Source organism: Anguilla rostrata, chromosome 13 (assembly GCF_018555375.3).
Source record: "Anguilla rostrata isolate EN2019 chromosome 13, ASM1855537v3, whole genome shotgun sequence".
NCBI classification, from domain to species: Eukaryota; Metazoa; Chordata; class Actinopteri; order Anguilliformes; family Anguillidae; genus Anguilla; species Anguilla rostrata.
The window spans coordinates 4,704,947-4,728,985 of record NC_057945.1 but is presented as its reverse complement, the minus strand read 5'-3'; the positions used below and the strand labels follow the sequence as shown (position 1 = coordinate 4,728,985).

Below are 24,039 nucleotides of genomic sequence, written 5' to 3'. Positions count from 1 at the left end.
TGTGTGTGTGTGTGTTGTAGTGGAATGGGAGATGTCTGAGTAGAATTAGTAGTATGTGTTATGTGTGAAGTGTCCATGTTTGTTGTGTGCTTCTGTGTTTGTGTGTCTATGGTCAGTGCTACCCGGAGAAACGATTTGGGCCAAGAAGGAAAGTGCTGCATTAGAAGAGTGCATTTAAAAGGTCTACAAAGTATGATTCCTTCTGCTTTTAGTGAATTATTGTTCTGCAAGCAAACGTATTGATATATTATTCCATATTTACTGGGAGCCCCACCCTCCCGATCCGATAGCTCTTGGAACCTCTTTGACCGTTAAGCTTCCCGCTGCACATGTTGTCTGGTTTTGGCAAATTCTAAATCCGGCAACCTTAAGCACAGCTGTGCTTATGCACAGCATTTAGTCAAGACATCAGACGGGAGAACACAGAGTTCGGGCCAAGAAAGGAAAAGGTCTTTGAATTAGAAAGAGTTCAGTTAAAATCCACTCTACAAACAAATATTTTTTTAAATTTCAATTATGCATTAATATTATGTGATTGACAGAGACTGATGCCTGCTTCTAGCTGGCAGAGATGTTTTCTCACAGCTCTTGTACCCAATAAATAAACTGACCTTTTTAGGGCCAGCAGAAGAAGTAAGCCTGCACATTCACAGCCAATCCGCTGCATCGGTTTAAAGAAAGCCAACAACAACAACAACAACAATAATAATAATAATAATAATAATAATAATAATAATACATTTATTACTGCAGCTCAAATAACTCAAAAGCAATGCATACATACATTCATGTATGAAAAAAAAGTATGCTAATAAAAAATTGGAAAAATAAACAAACAAGCGAACAAATAAAACTAAGTTACAATACAATGTAAATAATACAGTAAAAAACCACAAAGCTGACGAGAATAATCACTTTAAAGCCAGTTGAAAAAGATGCGTTTTGAGTTGCTTTTTAAGATTACTGAGTCGGCTGTTCTGATGTGCTGTGGGAGAATGGTCCATAGTTTAGGAGTGTAATATCTGTGGATGACTGAAGATCTCTCACTGGTCCATAAAAACAAATGCAGTCTTGAGAAGGTGCTAGGTAATTTAGTGCTTTATAAACAAGTAGTAAAACATTCAAATAAATTCCAAATGAAACAGGGAGCCAGTGCAGAGCAGTAGGGGTGTAATGTTATTTTGTCTTGGTTTTTTGTTTGTTCAGTTGACTTCTTGGACAGTAATCCAAACGGCTTGAAATAAAAGCATGTATCCCTTTTTCTGCGTCTTGTATAGTTAAAAAATGGCCTGACTTTGGCTATGTTCATGAGGTGAAAAACTGCAGGCTTGGTTACCTTGTCGATCCGTGGTTTAAAACTGAGGACTGCATTTACAATTATCACTAGGTTTTTGATTTTGTCTGTTGAGCCAGACTGACCAATATTGTGTACATCTTGTCTCTTATTATCATTTTATTATTTTCTGCCCATATGTCCATTTTGGGTGATGCACCCTCATCAACAAACATAAATATGATTTTTAAAAGGATGACACTATTCAGCTGCACAATTTATTCTTGTAACTCTGACAGAAGTATTATATGCATTTATTACAATAAAACCAGTCCTTTTATCAGCTGAATATCAAGGACAACCCTTTCCTAGTTTTTTTTACATTTGACATTTCAACTGGTTGGTTTAGTAGACAGTGCAACCACTATGAAATGATATATTTAAAAAATTATTTGTGTATAATTAGCCTGTTGAATTTGCTCCTTGTGGAGCAGATGTTTTGTATCTTGTGACACTTTTTCTGTCATTCACCACACAAAGGCATCATTTATTTGGAATCATTAGGCACAACCCACATATATAAAAAAGACATTCTCATACTCCATAAATTCCCTGCAGTCAAACTGAAAATGCAGCCTTGCAAGTGACTCAAATATTTCCCACAGGTTTCCAGAAACCAAGAATTAATTGCTATTTTGTCAATGAATGATATGTAGGATGTAAATGCACAATGGGAAATGTAGTCCAGTGGTCATCCTTACAGTCAGTATAAGGAATGATAATATTCCTTCCACAGAAATACTGTAATATTCTGTGGTTTGCTCTCCAAGAAATGTAAAGTTTGTTGCTGTGATGGAAATTGAGAGGTTAGTGCTTGCTTCCAGACCAGTACAGTTGCTTAGCAGATGCCCTTATCCAGAGCAAAGAACAGAAGTGGAGAACATCAATGTATCTCTCAAGAATAAGGAGAGAAAGAGTTGTATATCATCAGCATACAAATGATTAGATGGGCCTAATGAGACTTGGTATGGAGAGAAAAGAGGAGGGGGCTAGGGACAGAACCCTGGGGGACACATCTCAAGAGTTCCTGAGGTCTCAAAACCACAGCCCGGCCTGGAAGGAGCGACAGTCAAGGTAGGAACCGCCCAGTGGAGGGCTGTGCTACAGATCCGCAGTGTAGTCAGGGAAGACTGCGGGACACGGCAGCCAACCCAGTGAGAAGCTGTGGAGAGGTCACGGACAATAAGAACAGGGACACAGAAGCGGACTTTGGAGTGTGCTTTAGAAGGTCATTATAATAGAAAAGGAGAGAAGGGCTGACTGAAAACAGTACCTTCAAGTGTCCCTGAGAGAGGGAAGAGAGACGGGACAATAATGCAGAGAGAGGGTAGGGCTATCGCAAGTCTGCTAACCTTGTTCCTGGGGATCAACTGTCCCGTAGGTTTGCACTCCAACCATAACAAAGCACACCTCATTCAACAGCCAGCGATCTCATTGAGCTGCTAATTATTAAAAACAGGTGTGCCAAATTTGGGTTGAAATGCAAACCTAAACAATGGTAGATTTCCAGGAACAGGGTTGGGGGTACTCAATAGTAGCAAAAGTGGGAAGAGGTTGGATTGAGCTGACTGTTTAGATAATAAATTAAATTCACTGGTACTTAATCAATTACTTTATTTGGTATTCATGAATTCTAAAGTACTTACAAGCAATGTTGTATTTTTTTTTTTTGGGGGGGAGGGGTACAGGGATGGTAACTTAAATAATCATAACTGGCAGTACAATGTCCCAACAAAATGGTATGATTTAAAAAAAAAAACAAAAGAACAAATTGTTATAAATTCTCTGAAAAGATCGGTTTTCCCATTTTAATGGCCACTAGAGAGGAAACCAGAAACACTCGACTCGCCATCCCTCCTACGCACTAAACTTAATCACAACCATGCAAGCTCCATTTGTGAAGGGAGAAGAAGAGGTTTCAACTGTAGGAATCGTCATCACATTCCAGTGCACTTCAAACTCATACATTTATTATGACTTATGAAAAATTGCATGGATTCCAAGTGAACAGCAGAAAATAAATTAAATATTGAAATGTCATACAAAAGCACTCACTTCATTAGTTATTAATTCATCATGAGCACTCTAACATTATAATATAATAAACCTGTAATCTTATTTAACACATTTTACTTTCAGCATCTATTATTAATATCCTTTGCATGGCAGGGGATGCATCGGCTGGCAAACTAAATATCCATTCACGATTATAAGACCTGCACTCAAGATCAGAACACAGTTCAGCATGCTTACAGTATTTGAAAGGGGAACATGCTTCGGCTTTCGCCAAGTTTAGCGTCACATCCCAACAGCGCTCAACCAACCCAAGAGCGCAAAGTGGCCGTTGCGTTTTGACTTGTGATCATGCCATTGTGTGCGCCCTTGCGGTGGATAAGAAGCCTGACGTGACGTTACGATTGGCTCACGGGGCAAGTGGACCTGGAACTCAAAAGGAGATTACTTAAGGCTTTGTGTGTAATACCATGTGACTAATAAACAGTCAATAATTCCCACTTCTCCACACTGCACACTTACATAAAGCCTCTTTTGTTCTACAACTCAAAACAAAGCGTGCTAATTCAGGTGTTAACGGTTCAAATCCTCGGAGGAATGAAATTACTCAAATATATTTTCCGATCAATGTATCAGCCTCATTTTTTTTTTGAGAAACAACGAAATCTCTCCAAGGATCAATAGTCACCAACAACAAATGAACATATCGTAAATATGAAAGAAAAAAACGTCTATTCTGGAGATTCCTTTAAAAAAAAAAAAAACATTGAAATGTCATATCCCATTGTCCATTTTTCATAAACCAACTAATAAAGTTATTTTACCTCATGACTACAGCAGAATGCTGCCTTAGAGCGGGCTCATTTTTTAGAGCTCCAGTTTCTTGGAGTTTCTTGGAGTTGCTTTTTGTTCAGTGCATTTGAAAATTTCACTGTACAGCTGAATATTTCCAGTAAACTAATTTATTCTGCCAACTCCATCATGGAACACAGCTGTATTTTAACGGACATGTAAATTGTACTTCAGTATATATTTGTGAGCCGCATTGATAAAGTTGAAGCTGTTTTGTACTGTATATCTGTTAAAAAAAGTAGTTTCTTATCTCTAGATACTGGGGTTTAGATGAAACCCCAAGTCACAAGCCTGTTTCTCATCTGGTTAAAGCACTATTACATTGTCTGGTATCATTCTGGTATCATTCAAGGTTCTATTCCAGTCTGTGGTTGGGTCCCATGGTCTGGTATCTATTAAGGCTCTGTTCCAGTGTGTGGATGGGCCCCATGGTCTGGTATCTGTTAAGGCTCTGTTCCAGTGTGTGGATGGGCCCCATGGTCTGGTATCTGTTAAGGCCCTGTTCCAGTGTCTGGATGGGCCCCATCTGTTAAGACTCTGTTCAGTGTGTGGATGGGTCCCATGGTCTGGTATCTGTCAAGGTTCTGTTCCAGTGTGTGGATTGGCCCCATGGTCTGGTATCTGTTAAGGCTCTGTTCCAGTGTGTGGATGGACCCCATGGTCTGGTATCTGTTAAGGCTCTGTTCCAATGTGTGGATGGGTCCCATGGTCTGGTATCTATTAGGGCTCTGTTCCAGTGTGTGGATGGGCCCTATGGTCTGGTATCTGTTAAGGTTCTGTTCCAGTGTGTGGATGGGCCCTATGGTCTGGTATCTGTTAAGGTTCTGTTCCAGTGTGTGGATTGGCCCCATGGTCTGGTATCTGTTAAGGCTCTGTTCCAGTGTGTGGATGGACCCCATGGTCTGGTATCTGTTAAGGCTCTGTTCCAGTGTGTGGATGGGCCCTATGGTCTGGTATCTGTTAAGGTTCTGTTCCAGTGTGTGGATGGGCCCCATGGTCTGGTATCTGTTAAGGCTCTGTTCCAGTGTGTGGATGGACCCCATGGTCTGGTATCTATTAAGGCTCTGTTCCAGTGTGTGGATGGGCCCTATGATCTGGTATCTGTTAAGGTTCTATTCCAGTGTGTGGATGGGTCCCATGGTCTGGTATCTGTTAAGGCTCTGTTCAATGTGTGGATGGGTCCCATGGTCTGGTATCTGTTAAGGTTCTGTTCCAATGTGTGGATGGGCCCCATGGTCTGGTATCTGTTAAGGCACTGTTCCAGTGTGTGGATGGACCCCATTGTCTGGTATCTGTTAAGGCTCTGTTCCAGTGTGTGGATGGGCCCTATGATCTGGTATCTGTTAAGGTTCTATTCCAGTGTGTGGATGGGTCCCATGGTCTGGTATCTGTTAAGGCTCTGTTCCAGGGTGTGGATGGGCCCTATGGTCTGGTATCTGTTAAGGTTCTGTTCCAATGTGTGGATGGGCCCCATGGTCTGGTATCTGTTAAGGCACTGTTCCAGTGTGTGGATGGACCCCATTGTCTGGTATCTGTTAAGGCTCTGTTCCAGTGTTTGGATGGGCCCTATGGTCTGGTATCTGTTAAGATTCTGTTCCAGTGTGTGGATGGGTCCCATGGTCTGGCATCTGTTAAGGCTCTGTTCCAGTGTGTGGATGGGCCCTATGGTCTGGTATCTGTTAAGGTTCTGTTCCAGTGTGTGGATGGGTCCCATGGTCTGGTATCGGTTAAAACCCTGTTCCAGTGTGTGGATGGTTCCCTTGGTCTGGTATCTTTTAAAGCTGTTCCAGTGTGTGGATGGGCCCTATGGTCTGGTATCTGTTAAGGCTCTGTTCCAGTGTGTGGATGGGCCCCATGGTCTGGTATCTGTTAAGGCTCTGTTCCAGTGTGTGGATGGACCCCATGGTCTGGTATCAGTTAAGGCCCTGTTCCAGCGTGTGGATGGTTCCCCTGGTCTGGTATCAGTTAAGGCCCTGTTCCAGCGTGTGGATGGTTCCCCTGGTCTGGTATCGGTTAAGGCCCTGTTCCAGTATGGACTGGTATTGAATGACACTATGCCAGATAGCTGTGCTTTAGTGTCACTCCGGGAGGCAGATGACAGTGTCTCCTTGCACACAGTGTGACAGAGATGACAGTGTCTCCCGTTGGTCGATTAGGCGCCTGCCCGCTGAGCTGTCCATGAAGCGTCTCGGTCTGACTCACGACGGTCAGCCCAGAAAATTATGAAGTGCCGACTGGCGTGCACTTCGCTGGAGTGTGCACGCTTGTCCGCACTCCCCCAAATTTACACGAGAGGTTTCAGCAGTGACTGCTCATGAATATGCCTGGGGATTCTCAATTGGGATAGGGGGGATCACTCAGCCAAATGTGACTGAACTGGAAAGGAACCCCAACTCTATGGAACATAACTGTGACTGAATTGTAAAGAACGTCCTAACTGCTGTCTAGTTGTGTTAGAGGCGTTCATGAAGCACTGACCTAATGTCTTGTCCAGAACCTAACAAATTCTCAGTTTACATTTGGAAATACCAAACATGCAGAAACCCTTTTATATTAAATTTTTTTTATTACTTCCATTATGAGCTTTGTCAAAAGCTCACAGCCAACAATCATGTCCAAGCAAGGTTAATTAAAAAACACACAAAAGATACATTAATTTATTGCCAAGGTAACAGGGATCATACATGTAAACTCATTGGAAACACTTTGAAAATATTCTTAAAAAGCTATATTTAGCCACATAACAACTCTATATTAGAACATGCGATAGGGTCATAGATCATAAATATATTTACTAGTGGAGAAAAATTACCAAATTATGTTAATGACACGGCAGATGTACCCAATCTGCATGTGTGTTTTGTCATAAATGACATAGCATAATCAGTGCTAGTTTGTAAGTGAGGGGTGTCAAACTCCAGTCCTGGAGGGCCACAGTGTCTGCAGATTTAACTCCAGTTGTGGAGGGTTGCAGCGTCTACAGGTTTAACTCCAGTCCTGGAAGGTCGAAGTGCCTGCAGGTTTAACTCCAGTCCTGGTGGACTGTAGTGCCTGGACATTTAACTCCTGTCCTGAAGGGCTGCAGAGTCTGCAGGGTGTTGACCAATCAAAAACTTCAATGACCAATGAACTTCAGCGAGAAATGAACCTGATGCTGAAACCACACAGCAAACCAGCAGACACCGAGGCCCTCCATAACTGGATTCTGACACCGGTTTCAGCTATCAGAAAGGGCGGAAATGCCACATTATTACGCAACAGCAACAGAGAGTCTGAGCAAAAACACGGGACGGCGTTCTGCTTGCTGGCCCGTGACTGAATGACACATTACCGTTCTGCACTCGCGTGCCGCAGGGAGCAAACAGCATCTTCGGCTTCGGACTGGATCTCAGAGCAGCGCAAGAAGACTTCAGTTCTGGCATCAGCACCCGTGAGAAACGCGTGAATTTCACTGTTCATTACAAACCAGGAGAAAACCCGCACTGTGACAAAAGACCCCGGGCGGTAAGCACAAGCACGATTACATCACTCTAATAGGCTTATTATTGACCAATGAGCCTTGTCACACCAGCGGCTAAAGCAAAGCCCTCCAGATCCTCGTACCCACTCATGACGGTTGGCAATACTTCAGCTGCTAATTTGTAATATGGGGGGGAATGGTTCAGGCCATGGAGGGGAACTGAAATGCATGTAGTTGTGTAAGTTCCCTCTGATTGGTGGGCTGGTTGCCATGGTGGTGGTGGTGGTGTCTAGGAGGAGGCTGCCTGCAGCTGGCCTTTGTGGACGTACTCCAGCGCCGTGGCAATGGTCCTCATGTCCATCTCAATGCTGCGGGCCCAGTTCTCCACATCCCCGATTTCCTGCGGACACAAAGCATTTAACACACCATTACATTACATTTACCATAACATATTAAATTCAACATGCCATTACATTACATTTACCATAACGTAGTACATTTAACACACCATTACATTACATTTACCATAACATTAAATTCAGCATGCCATTACATTACATTTACCATAACGTAGTACATTTAACACACCATTACATTACATTTACCATAACATTAAATTCAGCATGCCATTACATTACATTTACCATAACGTAGTACATTTAACACACTTACATTACCAAACAAATTCACATGCTATACATTTACCATAACATATTAGATTCAGCATGCCATTACATTACATTTACCATAACGTAGTACATTTAACACACCGTTACATTACATTTACCATAACGTAGTACATTTAAAATATATGGGGAAAGGTGCAATGGTTCAAGGAGACTCATCAATACGACCTCCTATGCATATGCGTATAGCCAACTTACTACACACTCTTTTGCATCTGTTCATTTTCGTCAATAAGCATACTGTAAAATAAACCGCATTCACTTTAACCTGGCATTCCTTTTTGACTGTTACTGCTGCACACCTAGCAGTTGCAAAGTCCTAACATAAGAATTGAACTCAGGATATCTGCACCCCGTAGTCACTCACCTAAACACTAGTGCCGCAGCAGGAAACACAATTGCATCTATGCAGGCTACACACCAGACCTGGGTCAAATACAAATACGTACTTTCCAAATGTACTTAAATACATATTTGAAGTATTTTGCAAATAAATTTACACACAAAATACTTTGTATTTGATTGATTTAAATTATTTTAATGGAAAACCAAATACTTTCCCAAATAGAATTTAAAAAAAGACATTCCTTTAAATAAATACTTTCCTGGGAAACAAAATACTTTTCAAACAGCATTTAGAGCCTTTTAAAAAACACTTTAAAATACACATTTTGAAATATTTTGAAATATTTCAGTGCTGGACAACAGCAATGACCGAGCCAGCAACAATGTGCTGAAGGGGGTATCCCAGAGTTCTTTGCGCAATCTTTGTGAGTGGCCTTCTATGTGATGTCAGAAAGTTATAATGCTGAGGGCACTTCAGGGGAACTACTAGGGGCTAGGGGTTGAATATGGAAATGGGTACAAATCAATTTCTAAGGCTCTGGGTCTCCACCAAACAACAGTAAGAGCAATTATCTCCAAATGGAGAAAAGTTGGAACAGTGTGGATCTTCCCAGGAGTGGCCGGCCGGAAAAAATTCTCCAAGGGTGCAGCAACAACTCATCCTGGGGGTCACAAAACATCCCAGAAGAACATCCAAAGAACTGCAGGCCTCCTTAGCCTCAGCTAAGGTCAAAGTTCATGACTCCACAATACGAAAGACACTGGGAAAAATGGGATTCACGGGAGAGTAGCAAGGCGGAAAACACTTCCAACCAACAGAAAGGTCAATGCTCATCTCACATTAGCAGAAAAGTACCTGGATGATCTCCAAGCCATTTGGAATAATGTTTTATAAACAGATGAGCCAAAAGTGGAACTTTTTGGACAACACGGGTCATGTCTAACATATAGCCAATATAGCATTTCACAGTAAGAACATCATACTAACAGTCAAGCATGGTGGTGGTAGTGTGATGGTGTGGGGATACATTGCTGCCTTTGGACCTGGATGAGTCGCCATTATTGAAAGAACCATGAATTCTGCTCTGTACCAGAAAATCCTTAAGAAGAATGTCTGGTCATCAGTCCGTGAGCTGAAGCAGAAATGTAATTAGGTTATGCGGACTGTGGCTGATTTGAAATTATCGGAAGCACTTTGTTGCAGTTATTGCTGCTGAAGGTTGTGCAGCTAATTATTAAGTTTAAGGGGGCAATTACTTTTCACATGAGTGATATGCATGTTTGACAACTTGTTCATTAAATAAATAAAACAATTACTTTAAAAATGTGTTTTATTCACTCAGGTTCCCATTGTCTAGTATGGCAGATCTGAAACCATTCAGTGTGACAAATATGGAATAATAAGCCTGCACTATATAACAGGGTACCGAGGCTCCATTCCTAATAAACTGACTCTTGACTGAAAGGAAACCACAGAAAAACTTCCATACACTCCAATGCTCCAGGAATTAGCTTTGAAATACACCCCTATCGTACAAACTCAGTACTCACATCTCACATGTTGGCTTGCAATAGCCTTTCAGCCCCACAAGGGGGCATCGCAGAACAAGAAACTGAATATTTGTGGGAGGGTTTAGGCACATTCTGAAAGCGCACACAAATCTCTCACTCTGTTCGGCCCATTACAGTGAGCTGTACGATGATCAAACACTGCAGGGGGTGAGATTTTAGAAGGTGTGATACATCTGAGACAATCTTGTGTAGGATGACTCACGTCTTTATGACACAGCCCACAGTAAAGTGATACGGTCTGCCTGACGGACATCTGAGCGTTATTCTTTCACACCCAGGAGAGTGGAGTTCTGCTGACTGAGTCAGAGCCGCAATCTACTGACTGTAATAATCCCCTTTCCCATCAACTCACACACACGCACACATCCATCTCACACACACATCTCACACACATCCATCTTTCACACACATCCATCTCAAACACAACCATCTCACACACACATCCATCTCACACACATCCATTTCACACACACACATCCAACTCTCACACAACCATCTCACACAAACATCCAACTCACACACAACCATCTCACACACAAATCCATCTCTCACACAAACATCCATCTCACACACAACCATCTTACACACACATCCATCTCACACACAACCATCTCACACACACAACCATCTCACACACATCCATCTCACACACATCGATCTCATACACATCCAACTCACACACAACCATCTCACACACACAACCATCTCACACACATATCCATCTTACACACATCCATCTCACACACAACCATCTCACACACATCCATCTCACATACACATCCAACTCACACACAACCATCTCACACACACATCCATCTCACACACATCCATCTCACACACACATCCATCTCACACACATCCATCTCACACACATCCATCTCACACACAACCATTTCACACAAACAACCATCTCACACACATCCACCTCACACACAACCATCTCACACACCCATCGACACATCCAACTCACACACAACCATCACACACACATCCAACTCACACACAACTATCTCACACACATGCAACTCACACACAACCACCTCACACACAACCATCACACACACATCCAACTCACACACAACTATCTCACACACATGCAACTCACACACATCCACCTCACACACAACCATCACACACACATCCATCTCATACACACAACAATCTCACACACACATCGATCTCACACAACCATCTCACACACATCCAACTCTCACACACACACACACACACACACCTCTCTCTCTCACACACACACACCTCTCTCTCTCTCTCACACACACACACACCTCTCTCTCTCTCACATACACGTACACACACACATACCTCGCTCTTTCTCACACACACACCTCTCTCTCACACACACACACACACATCGCACAAGCCACTTCCACTGAAGCCTGAGTGAGGGCTGTTTGATGTAACCACAGCAGGTGCTTGTCCATCCACAGCCACATACCAGCACTGCAGGCTGCACTGATGACGAGCCTCAGATCAATGCATGTAATACGCACATCCCAACGCAGCAGCGCTGCTGGGAAAGAGGTGAATCAGAGCGGAAACACACATGTACCTCTCTCTCACACACACACACACACACACACACCTCTCTCTCACACACACACACACACACACCTCTCTCACACACACACACACCTCTCTCGCTCTCTCTCACACACACACACACACACACACACACACACACACACACACACACACACCACCTCTCTCTCACACACACACACACACACACACCTCTCTCACACACACACACCTCTCTCTCGCTCTCTCACACACACACACACACCGCACGCACTCTCGCTCTCTCTCTCACTTACACACACACACACACCTGCTCTCTCTCTCACACACACACACACACACCTCTCTCTCTCACGCACGCGCACACCTCTCTCTCACGCACACACACACCTCTCTGTCTCTCTCACGCACACACACACACACCTCTCTCTCGCTCTCTCTCACATACGCGCACACACTTCTCTCTCTCTCACACACACGCACACACTTCTCTCTCTCTCTCACATACGCGCACACACTTCTCTCTCTCTCACACACACGCACACACTTCTCTCTCTCTCTCACACACACGCACACACTTCTCTCTCTCTCACACACACGCACGCACTTCTCTCTCTCTCTCTCACACACACGCACACACTTCTCTCTCTCTCTCACATACTCGCACACACTTCTCTCTCTCTCACACACACGCACGCACTTCTCTCTCTCTCTCACACACACGCACACACTTCTCTCTCTCTCACACACACGCACACACTTCTCTCTCTCTCTCTCTCTCACACACACGCACGCACTTCTCTCTCACACACGCACACACTTCTCTCTCTCTCACACACACGCACGCACTTCTCTCTCTCTCTCTCACACACACGCACACACTTCTCTCTCTCTCACACACACGCACACACTTCTCTCTCTCTCTCTCACACACACGCACGCACTTCTCTCTCTCTCTCACACACGCACACACTTCTCTCTCTCTCTCTCACACACGCACACACTTCTCTCTCTCTCTCTCACACGCGCACACACTTCTCTCTCTCTCACACACACGCACACACTTCTCTCTCTCTCACACACACGCACACTTCTCTCTCCTCTCTCACACACACGCACACTTCTCTCTCTCTCTCTCACACACACGCACACACCTCTCTCTCTCACACACACGCACACTTCTCTCTCTCTCACACACACGCACACACTTCTCTCTCTCTCTCTCACATACGCGCACACACTTCTCTCTCTCACACATGCATACACACCTCTCCGTCTCTCACGCACACATACCTCTCTCTCACTCACACACACACACATCTCTCTCTCACTCACACACACACACACACACACATCTCTCTCTCTCACACACACGCACACACTTCTCTCTCTCACACACACACACTTCTCTCTCTCTCACACACACGCACACACTTCTCTCTCTCTCACATACGCGCACACACTTCTCTCTCTCACACACACGCACACACTTCTCTCTCTCTCACACACACGCACACACTTCTCTCTCTCTCTCACACACACGCACACACTTCTCTCTCTCTCACACACACGCACACACTTCTCTCTCTCTCTCTCACACACACGCACACTTCTCTCTCTCTCACATACGCGCACTCACTGTTCTCTTTCTCTCTCTCTCTCACACGCACACACTTCTCTCTCTCACACATGCATACACACCTCTCCGTCTCTCACGCACACATACCTCTCTCTCACTCACACACACACACATCTCTCTCTCTCATGCATGCACGCACACACACACCTCTCTCTCTCACGCATGCACACACACACACACACACCTCTCTCTCTCACACACACGCGTGCACACACCTCTCTCTCCCCCCCACCCCCACCCTGTATCACTGATGATAAGGCCACTACACTGCCCCCCATCTCAAACTGTAATAAAAATAAAATATATGACCAAGATATTATAAACACTGTGACTTATGGGCAAATACATAAATTATTTCCACTTTCATATAGTGCAATGTCTTTAAAAAATACTGCTGTGAAATAATTTAATTATCAAATGGAAATGTAATTCAATCTTTCAGTGCTACTGCGGTGGTTTTCAAAAGTCATCAGTATAAATACTTGACTTTATGGAAAGTGGACAAAATGAAACATGTCCTTTTTTTAGAGTACGCATAAGGAGTTGGATGAGTGTTTTTGTTTGTTTAAAAAAAAAAAAAAATAATTTCCGGTTGTGACGGAAACCATCATGAGGTTGATCTTATCGGACAACGATAAAAGAGGCTTGCAGTTTCATTTTGGACTGCAAACATTTCACTGTCATGCTACTTCCGAGAGTGATGACCACAGATACAAACTCATTTCACAGCTGCAGCAACAGAGACCAGGACGAGATGGCAATCAGCACTCGGGGAAAACCAAACAAAACAAGAAATATTCTCGTTTACAGACACGAAAGCAATCAGATTCCATTTCAGAAAATACTCCCGTTGACAGACACGGAAGCAAACAGATTCCATTTCAGACAGGCTTTTCCTTCAGGCAGCCATCTTAAGTACCAATAAGCATTAAAAACACAAGCTTACTACACTGTACGCAGATACACGCACCATTCTAAATAACATTTTTATTCGGTGAATAAAGATTTTTATAATCTTCTATTATCTTCCATAATAAGCCAGGGATGTCAGGCTGAACTTTTCTGTGTTCTGAAACAGAAGCTCACCATTTATTTAGTGGGAATTTGATGCCAGTGGCTTCTCTGATTGGCTGGGCCCGGACCGTGGGGGGTGAGCTGGCATTATTAGAGGAAGCGCAGTGGAAATATGAATGGGATCGCTGTGAGTTTAGTGGTTCTGTACGAACGGGAACCCTGTGAGTTTGGCGGTTCTGTACGAACGGGAACCCTGTGAGTTTGGCGTGTCTGACCCAAGTGGGTGTGAGCCCAGGCTGGTAGTTTGTGACCTCGGTGATTAGTGCTGTCTGCTGTTAATGGACGCAGGTCTGGTTTGGGTCAGAGGGGACGGTTCTGACCCAGCCTGGCTGTGATGGTGTAGAAGGGGCTGGTTTGGGTCAGATGGGACGGTTCTGAACTGGCCTGGCTGTGATAGTGTAGAAGGGGCTGCTTTGGGTCAGAGGGGACGGTTCTGACCTGGCCTGGCTGTGATAGTGTAGAAGGGGCTGGTTTAGGTCAGAGGGGATGGTTCTGACCTGGCCTGGCTGTGATAGTGTAGAAGGGGCTGCTTTGGGTCAGAGGGGACGGTTCTGACCTGGCCAGGCTGTGATAGTGTAGAAGGGGCTGGTTTAGGTCAGAGGGGATGGTTCTGACCTGGCCTGGCTGTGATAGTGTAGAAGGGGCTGGTTTGGGTCAGAGGGGACGGTTCTGAACTGGCCTGGCTGTGATAGTGTAGAAGGGGCTGCTTTGGGTCAGAGGGGACGGTTCTGACCTGGCCAGGCTGTGATAGTGTAGAAGGGGCTGGTTTAGGTCAGAGGGGATGGTTCTGACCTGGCCTAGCTGTGATAGTGTAGAAGGGGCTGGTTTGGGTCAGAGGGGACGGTTCTGAACTGGCCTGGCTGTGATAGTGTAGAAGGGGCTGGTTTGGGTCAGAGGGAATGGTTCTGACCTGGCCAGGCTGTGATGGTGTAGAAGGGGCTGCTTTGGGTCAGAGGGGACGGTTCTGACCTGGCCTGGCTGTGGGTCTTACCTTCAGTGCCTGGTTGAAGCCCTCCACCATGCTGATCCACTGGGCCGTCTGCTTGGCAAACTGGCTGGCCTGCACCTGCAAGGTCTTCACCTCGTGGTCCAGCTTGCGCTGGTTCACATAGGCTTGGGCCACCCTGCCAAGGCACAGACACACAACCGACAGTGTCAGTTAACATAGGCCTGAGCCACCCTGCCAAGGCACAGACACACAACCGACAGTGTCAGTTAACATAGGCCTGGGCCACCCTGCCATGGACAGACACACAACCGACAGTGTCAGTTAACATAGGCCTGAGCCACCCTGCCAAAGACAGACCATTTCATATTCAGAGCAATTAAATACTTATTAGAAATTACGTATTAGATACTCACCAATTCTCTCTCTCTTACACACACACACACACACACACACACACACATAGACACATAGACACATGTATCTGAATTGGTTCTCATTAGAATTAAAATTTGAAAACTCTAGATCCCCAAGCATAATGAGCAGTCATTTGAAAGTAATAATTGAGAGATCAGATTCTGCTTTGTTCACAGATAACACGATAATAAAGCACGCCTATGATTTATGAACAAATTTCCTTAACACATATTTGTTTATTTCATTACCCTGAATGCAATCCACTTCTAGGAATATTCAGCCTGCCAGAATAAAATCCTTTGGGATGGAAGCTATTCTCAGAAGCTGGCTGCGCGGTGTAATTATCCGACCCAAGCCTGGCAGGTATTAGCCCTTTAAGGTGTGAGATCACAAATATGCGATTAGAATGTTCTTAACTGAACATTCTAAATCACAAATATGCGATTAGAATGTTTGGAACTGAACATTCTAATGCTGATGTCACAATCACTACTGGCACTTCAAAGCAATGGAGTTCTAGAGCACTCGCTCAGAATTTTGAAAAGAAAACATTCCAAAAAAAAAAAAAACCAACTCTTCAAAGGGTGGATGAATCTAAAGCCTCAGAAGGTCACGCGCAAGTACGCAGCGGGGCCCGTGATGGCCGCTGAGCTGGGCGAAGGCGGGAAAAGCCGAGCGTGAGCGCACGGGTCACAGTAACAGCAGCATTACCCAGGCACCCTCTTTATCGGTAACGGGCGTCCACCGCAGCGCCTGAAACGCCGGGCACTGCGCTCCCTGCGGCTAACGGAAGGGCGCCAGCGCTGCCGCGCGGCGCGACGTGCCCAGCGGCGCGGACGCGTTTAAGCGGTGAGTAATGAGCTCTGGAGCGGTGGAGCACACCCCGGAGACGCAACACAGCTGCTCGCTTCGTCTCGGCCCGCTCCCGCCCTTTTTAAACTGCGTTTATTTTCCAGGTAATCGCCTGTCCGGTTCTCCCATTGCGTCTGAACGTTTCCCACGTGGCTCGTCCTCATAAAGAGTCACAGAGCAGGAGGGCTCAACTGGGATCCCAAACTTAGTATATTTTAACTTAATGACTTCCAAACCTATGAGAAAAATGACCAAACTGATCTGAGGTCAGGGCCTGAATTCATAAAGCCCTTCACTGGAGACGTGCTGATCCAGTATCATTTCTGCCTCTTAGCTCATATTGAATTAGGATAGGATATTTAGAGGGCAAACTGATCCTAGATCAGCCATGCTGCTCTGAGAGTCTTTATGAGTCCAGGCCCTGACGGAGGATCCGTTTTTAGCTCATAATGGGTAAGGTAAGGACGGAGGGTACTGCCAGGAGAAAACTGATCCAAGATCAGCTCTCGTACTCCAAGAGGCTTTGACAGTATGGGGACTGCTCTCATTTCATTCCCTCTTTGGTCAGTCCCACATGCTACTAGAATGTACTTGAAAAAGATATTTAGAAAGTCTGCCCAATGCATGCTGGGATAAGGCTCCAGTTCCCCTGCATCCTGATCAGAAATAAGCAGGTTAGATTTTGGACGGATGGATGGACGGACGGATATTTAGAAAGCACTGTAATGTGTTTGGGAATCAATCTTAACAAAACTTGTTTTTAAATACTTGATATACAGTGCTTTCAAATAAAATGCTATTCCAGGAATGTCTTCATATACGTTACCCCTTTAAGGTGAAATAAAAACAAATGGAACGTATACACCTGTTTAAGAAAAGAGGGCAATGTTTTCCACGGTTCCCGTCAGTGAGGTGACCGTGGGAGAGCCTCCCAGCTGTTTATAAAGAGTACTTAAAACGCTGAGTCATCCACTCAGACAATCGATCAGAAGTATCAAGATGCACTGACGGTAATGTAACTGAAGACCAGGCGCATGAAAGAGGAATTCAGAGGCACAAAGGGGCTATCGAGCCCAGAGCGTTCGGCTGCGTCCGAACCCTGGACCGCGGGCCAGTGACTCAAACCCGCCAGAGCTGCGCGGGGCGGGTGTCAGTTCCTCCCCCACCCCCCCACCCCCCCAACCTCAGATCTGCATTACTCCACAGCTGGCCTCATTGTCAGGCTCAGAACATTGCGGTACAGTCACTTAGCAGACGCTTCTGCCCAGTGTGACTTGCAAATCTTATGGGGCTATAAAACTGGCCCAGCCTGTCTGGTTCATTCCCTTAAAATAATACAAGCATCCTCTCGCTTCTCAAAATAATACCCTCACAAGGGATTTTAGTGAACGCTTTCAACTGGCCCAGACAGCTATCGTGTGCAACAAAGGATAATGTTATATGCTTACAGAAGCTTCTGAGGACAAGATGGTTTTACAATGGCAGGTACCTGGGCAATCTGGGGTTTGTAGTCTTAAGCAAGGAAATACACTTCAAGTGACTCCAAAAGCAGCTTGTGAAGTGACATTACGTTTCCAGAGGCGGTATGTATGAAAAAGATTAACGGTCACTTTTTATATTGTGCCGGGACATCTTTCCTTCTCAGTTCATAAGCAGTGCGGCCTCTTTGCTCCCAATGACCCGAGCAGCAGTGTTGATACAGGAAGCCGTGTCACCATTTCCTTCAGCACAGGCTGCATGTGCCACACAGTACCACCCAAAAATAAGTTCAAAATAATTTTTAAAATGAATAATATGGTGACATGCATACATACATCCTCAGGAGGCATGACATCCCTGGGCAGCAGTTTTGGAGTTCAAGAGGTGTTTTAACTTCAAATTCCCGAATGCCCTGATGCCAGCCCAGGGAAAGCCAGCTAGTCATCAGGTCACATGGACCTCACACCTAAAAACACACTGGAACAGAATGTGGAGTGAGTCCATCCAAAAAGAGCTTCTTTGTTTTTGCTCTGGATGGACTGGACTGCATTTATATAGCGCTTTTATCCAAAGCACTTTACAATTGATGCCTCTCATTCACCCATTCACACACACACTGACACACCAACGGTGAAAGGCTGCCATGCAAGGTACCAATCAGCTCGTTGGGAGCAATTAGGGGGTTAGGGGTCTTGCTCAGGGACACTTCGACACGCCCAGGGCGGGGGATCAAACCGGCAACCCTCCGACTACCAGACAACCGCTCTTTCCCTCTTACCTCCTGAGCCATGTCGCCCCATCTGGTCACAAGAAACGGCTGCCTGATGAGCTATGGAGCTTCAGGCAGGCTCTGTGGTGGTGTTGAGTGTCACATGACTCACGCCAAGCGGCTGGATGAATAACCCCTTAGAATGCGAAGGCCTCGTCTTCACCCAGGAAGTGAACGACACGCATTTCTGACCGCTGACTAGCTGCTCTCTGAAACCGACTAATCGTTTTTAAAAACCGTCCGATGCAGGATACTGCTATTAAATCACGCCACTACTTGAAACAACGCAGACGACGAGATTAAAATAAGATTAAAACAAGATTATTTTATTTTAAAAATAAGCATTGCTATATGTTTTCCAGAATGATTGTACGCTTCTTCGCTCACTGCACAGATTAACACATGATCTTCAATGAAGTGGCAGGTTATAGTTATGTAAGATTCAGTAGTCACTGCCATCTACACGCTGATAGCTAGCACAGCATTGTCGAACTTGGAATGGTACAGAGAGTGGCGGCTGTTTCACTACATTGAGCTGTGATGGTTTTTTGAGCAACAGTGCATCTCACAGGAGTACATTCTGCCTCAAATGCCAGTACGTCCTGAAATCCATCGGCCATAGCAATGAAGAAATGAAATCTGTCATGGTTTCTGCTGGTTTTACACTGGTGAGGCACTACTATGAAGCTGGGTGCTTGTTTCCTGTGATTCCTTGACTTGAATGTTGGGTTTTTCTTAGATGGGTTAACATCGTAGATGTTGACGTGTGGTACGCGAATTTGGCAGCGAATATTTTGCACTGAACAGTGTTCGTCATACAGCTTCTCGAAATCTTTCCGCACGACGCCCTTTTGCAAACTGGCCATCTTTTCATTTCAACTGACGGTAAGTAACGTTAAAGTGAATGACAACAAGCCCCCTCTATCACCCATTTAGTGCAGTAGCCTTGGCAACAATCGGTGATCTGACAAAAACTAGAAATACTGTCACGCGGATGTATGCCTAAAACGTGTTTTGTGAGGTCACAGTGAACTTGACCTTTGACCACCAAAATCTAATCAGTTCATCCTTGAGTCCAAATTGACGTGTGTGCCAAATTTGAAGAAAGTCCCTCAAGGCGTTCCTGAGATATTGCGTTCACGAGAATTGGGATGGGTGGACGGACGGACGGACGGACAACCCGAAAACATAACTCCTCCGGCCACGGCTGTGCCGTCGCGGAGGCATGAGAAACGTATTATTTAATTTAACATTTAACATGCGTGTTCTTGACTGACCATCAACAAACTGATAAATTGTTCACATCCCTAGTCTCCGCAGAGTCGCACAGCCTTACCCAACGTTAAGGTGGTCCACCAGGGCCTCAGTCAGACATGCTGCAGCTGCTATCGCCTCCCGCCTGCGTCTCTCTGTGGGGAACAATAATGAGCACAGGCAGGTTACATCTGACACCCCTGTCACATGACCAATAACAATGAGCACAGGCAGGTTACATCTGACACCCCTGTCACATGACCAATAACAATGAGCACAGGCAGGTTACATCTGACACCCCTGTCACATGACCAATAACAATGAGCACAGGCAGGTTACATCTGACACCCATGTCACATGACCAATAACAATGAGCACATGCAGGTCACATCTCTGACACCCCTGTCACATGACCAATAATAACGAACACAGGCAGGTTACAGCTCTGACACCCCTGTCACATGACCAATAATAATCAACACAGGCAGGTTACAGCTCTGACACCCCTGTCACATGACCAATAATAATCAACACAGGCAGGTTACAGCTCTGACACCCCTGTCACATGATCAAAAATAATGAGCACAGGGAGGTTGCACATAGAGCGTACATAGGAACTGGAAAGTGTAGGAGTGGCCAGTCAGTGAAACCTAGGAAGTATCGAGAAACAACCTCTACTGCGCATCTTCACAACTGTTCAGGGCAAAAGAGCTTGCTGCCCATTGAATTCAATGTAGAAATCCAAGGTGATTTAACAACCAAAGAACACCTCATCGTTCCATTTTTTGTGACCATAAATTTCATTATGTGCAGCAGTTTCTGAAACAATGGTTATTTTGGTCCAGAAGTCATGGGAAAATATTTATTAAAATGTGCATATTTTATTACATAATTAATATTTTTCAGTCTGCTTTTCATATGAAAAGTAACGGTCGTCAATCGAGTTTCAAAATACCATCGGGGAAGTTTTATTTTGCCTTCAAAAGTCTGATGCTCTCCATTCACTTTAATGGTGAGCTCAATGTTTTGCCCTCAGCAATGAAGACATGCGCAATACAAGCTTACTGTACTTCCAGGACTTCATCACTTAGGTTGGCTGAGGGTGTGCTTTCCTGTCTAGTATAGCCATGTCTATGAGGTTACATCTCTGACGCCCCAGTCACTTGACCAATAATAATGACCACAAGCAGGTTATATCTCTGAAACCACTGTCACATGACTAATAATATTGGACATATGCAGGTTAGATCATTGAAACCACTGTCACATTACTAATAATAATGAACACAAACAGGTTACATCTCTGAAACCCACGTCACATGACTAATAATAACAATGACTACACGGGGGCTGTGCGTCAATCCCTGAGAGGTTGAAAACCTGACCTGCACCTGGCTAAACTGAGCCCGGCTTATGCACGTGGGGGCAGAAACTGCACATACGCGGGAGATGGCGGCCTGAAGACTGGCCAGGTGATCGCGTGCACGCAGAAGGAGCCCTCTCTCTGTTGCGTGTAACTTTGGGGATCTCAGCTCCCATTGCTGGGTGACATATTTAATAGCACTGGGCATTAAGTGCACAACCACGATCAGTTTCAGCTTAAACACGCTTTCAGCTACTTTAATTGATCATAGCATTGGCTGTCTGCACAGCGTGTCTCCAAGAACGAACATGAATACCACTGAAATAAATGAACTGGTTTTCGTTCACTACACAGCTTCAGAGGAACTTCATCATAGTTAGTTAAATATAGCTAGTTAACGTCAGCCATTGAGCGCAAGCACTAAAAGCTACTAACTATACTGTATTTTAATCTTGTGCAAATGGGAATGAAGAAAATTACATTAACTGTTAAATTAACGTCAGTTTTATTATTTTAGAAATGGTCGGCCGGCTGGCGAACAAAGTTTACAGCATTTTCACAACATAAGAAATAATGCCAAATGAAAAACTACCTTACTTCCGCTAACAACAAATATTACACCAGATTGACACCTTCAGTACACCAATCAAAGATTACATCTGAAGACATAAGACCAATCATAACTTCCCAGGGCGGGGTGAATACTACACTCCTCGCCCACTTACGACAGAGCCAGGGAATCGCTGCGGTGCGACCCCGCATTCTGCCGTCGCTCGTCGGAACAACCAAGTAGGATAGCACCGAGTCTCTGCAGAAACTAGGCCCCACGCCCGGAGAATAAAATAAAAATCAACAATAAGCGACGTTTTATACCTTGGAGTTCTTTCCTTTCGTTTTGCTTCGCTTGGTGTTCCTTAAGCAAACGGGAAAGCATTCTTAAGGTTTATGTCCCCGTTCATCTGACGACTAATTGCTAAAAGTATAGCCAGCTAGCTCATTCCTGAAGAGGCAGTCAGCAGCTGCTTAGCAGTCACTGCATGCGGGAAGTTCGACCTGTCATGTGACTGTTCCCACGCGGTATTAATGTCAGTGATGACATAGTTTACTTTCATAGATTGCTGGCGAGCTGTAGCTTACGTGATGATGATGATGATGATGATCATCATCATCATTATTATTATTATTATTATTATAGCTAAGCTATAACCCTATTGTTTTTGTTCAGGTTTTTATTATTAATTCATTTTAAAAATTATTATTATTATTATGATTATTATGATTATTATTATTATTATTATTATTATTATTCACTAAAACGAAATGGACTGCCAATACCGTAAATTGTTGAGCTTTGAAACTTGGCTGGTATGTTCCCATGTCTCCCTTCTACTCAGGTTATCGCAATGACGCCTGGTGGCCAGATAGTGACGCTGTAACGAGGCAATTTACGTTTTGGCCCATAACTCCTGAACTGTGTGGTGTAGAATCAAGAATCTGTGGATGCTGAACCTCTATAATTATCAAACAAATGTTGACTTTTCAAAACAATATGGCCACCACATGGCAATCAATTGTCATGGGTGTGGCCATTTTTATTTAAAGAAGCGTAACTCATGAAAGCCATTGTAATCCTACAGTCATGATTCCAATGAAGCATGCAAGTTTTGGTGCATGCTTGCCTATAGGGGGCGCTATGAAATGCGTTGGCCAATGAGGCTTGAATTTTGTAAGGGACATCTCTGTAAAAGCCTTCATCAATGCAAAACTTTGCCTCAAAAAAACATCAGCAACCATTTTTTCCCCCACCATTTAGATTTAAAAAAAAAATAAATAAAACTTTTGCCAACTTGTCCTAGGCCATTGAGCTGAGTGTCACCAAATTAGGCTTGGAAGGATTTGTGGAGTCTGAAATTGCATAATTATTGAAAAAATGTTGAACTTTCAAAACAATATCACTGCCCTCTGCAAATAAATAGTTGTGGGTGCAGCCATTTTTACTAAAACAGCTTTAACTTCTGAGTGCTTTGTCCGATCATAATGATACTTGGTATACCTGCACAATGCTTGACTCAGGGGCAGCATGCTAATTTTGCTAGTGCTTAGCCTTTGATTCCTCAATTATTTGAGCAGTAAAGATGAATCTTTGCATGCTGTGTCTTTGTGTCAGTCTGCCATTGAATGTACAATGATAAAGTCAAATCTGAAAAAAGGCTGCCATCAGCCAATCAGTTGTTGGTGAACATTTGACTGGCTAAGCAATGGTTGCTCATCATGAAACTTGTTTGTATGTTGATCTCAAAGCTAGTGAATATCCTATCAATATTTTGGGAAGGAAACTGAAACTTTTTTTACCATTCATCCAAACAGCTTAAAATTTGTAATTGCCGCATGCTGCTTGGACCACATTAATTAATTATATCTATTGTTGTTTTTATTATTATACAAC

General features: G+C 44.3%; 1 protein-coding gene across 1 annotated transcript; it reads right to left on the bottom strand.

Annotated features, from left to right (window-relative positions):
- Positions 1 to 6,744: 6,744 nt before the first annotated feature.
- Positions 6,745 to 22,666, bottom strand: bloc1s1 (biogenesis of lysosomal organelles complex-1, subunit 1). The gene is made up of 4 exons (XM_064304956.1): positions 22,467 to 22,666; positions 20,313 to 20,385; positions 15,505 to 15,637; positions 6,745 to 8,058 (listed from the first exon to the last, which is right to left on the bottom strand). Exons 1-4 carry the CDS (start codon positions 22,525 to 22,527, stop codon positions 7,948 to 7,950), a joined length of 378 nt encoding a protein of 125 aa, XP_064161026.1. The 5' UTR covers positions 22,528 to 22,666; the 3' UTR covers positions 6,745 to 7,947.
- Between the last annotated feature and the right edge of the window lie 1,373 nt (positions 22,667 to 24,039).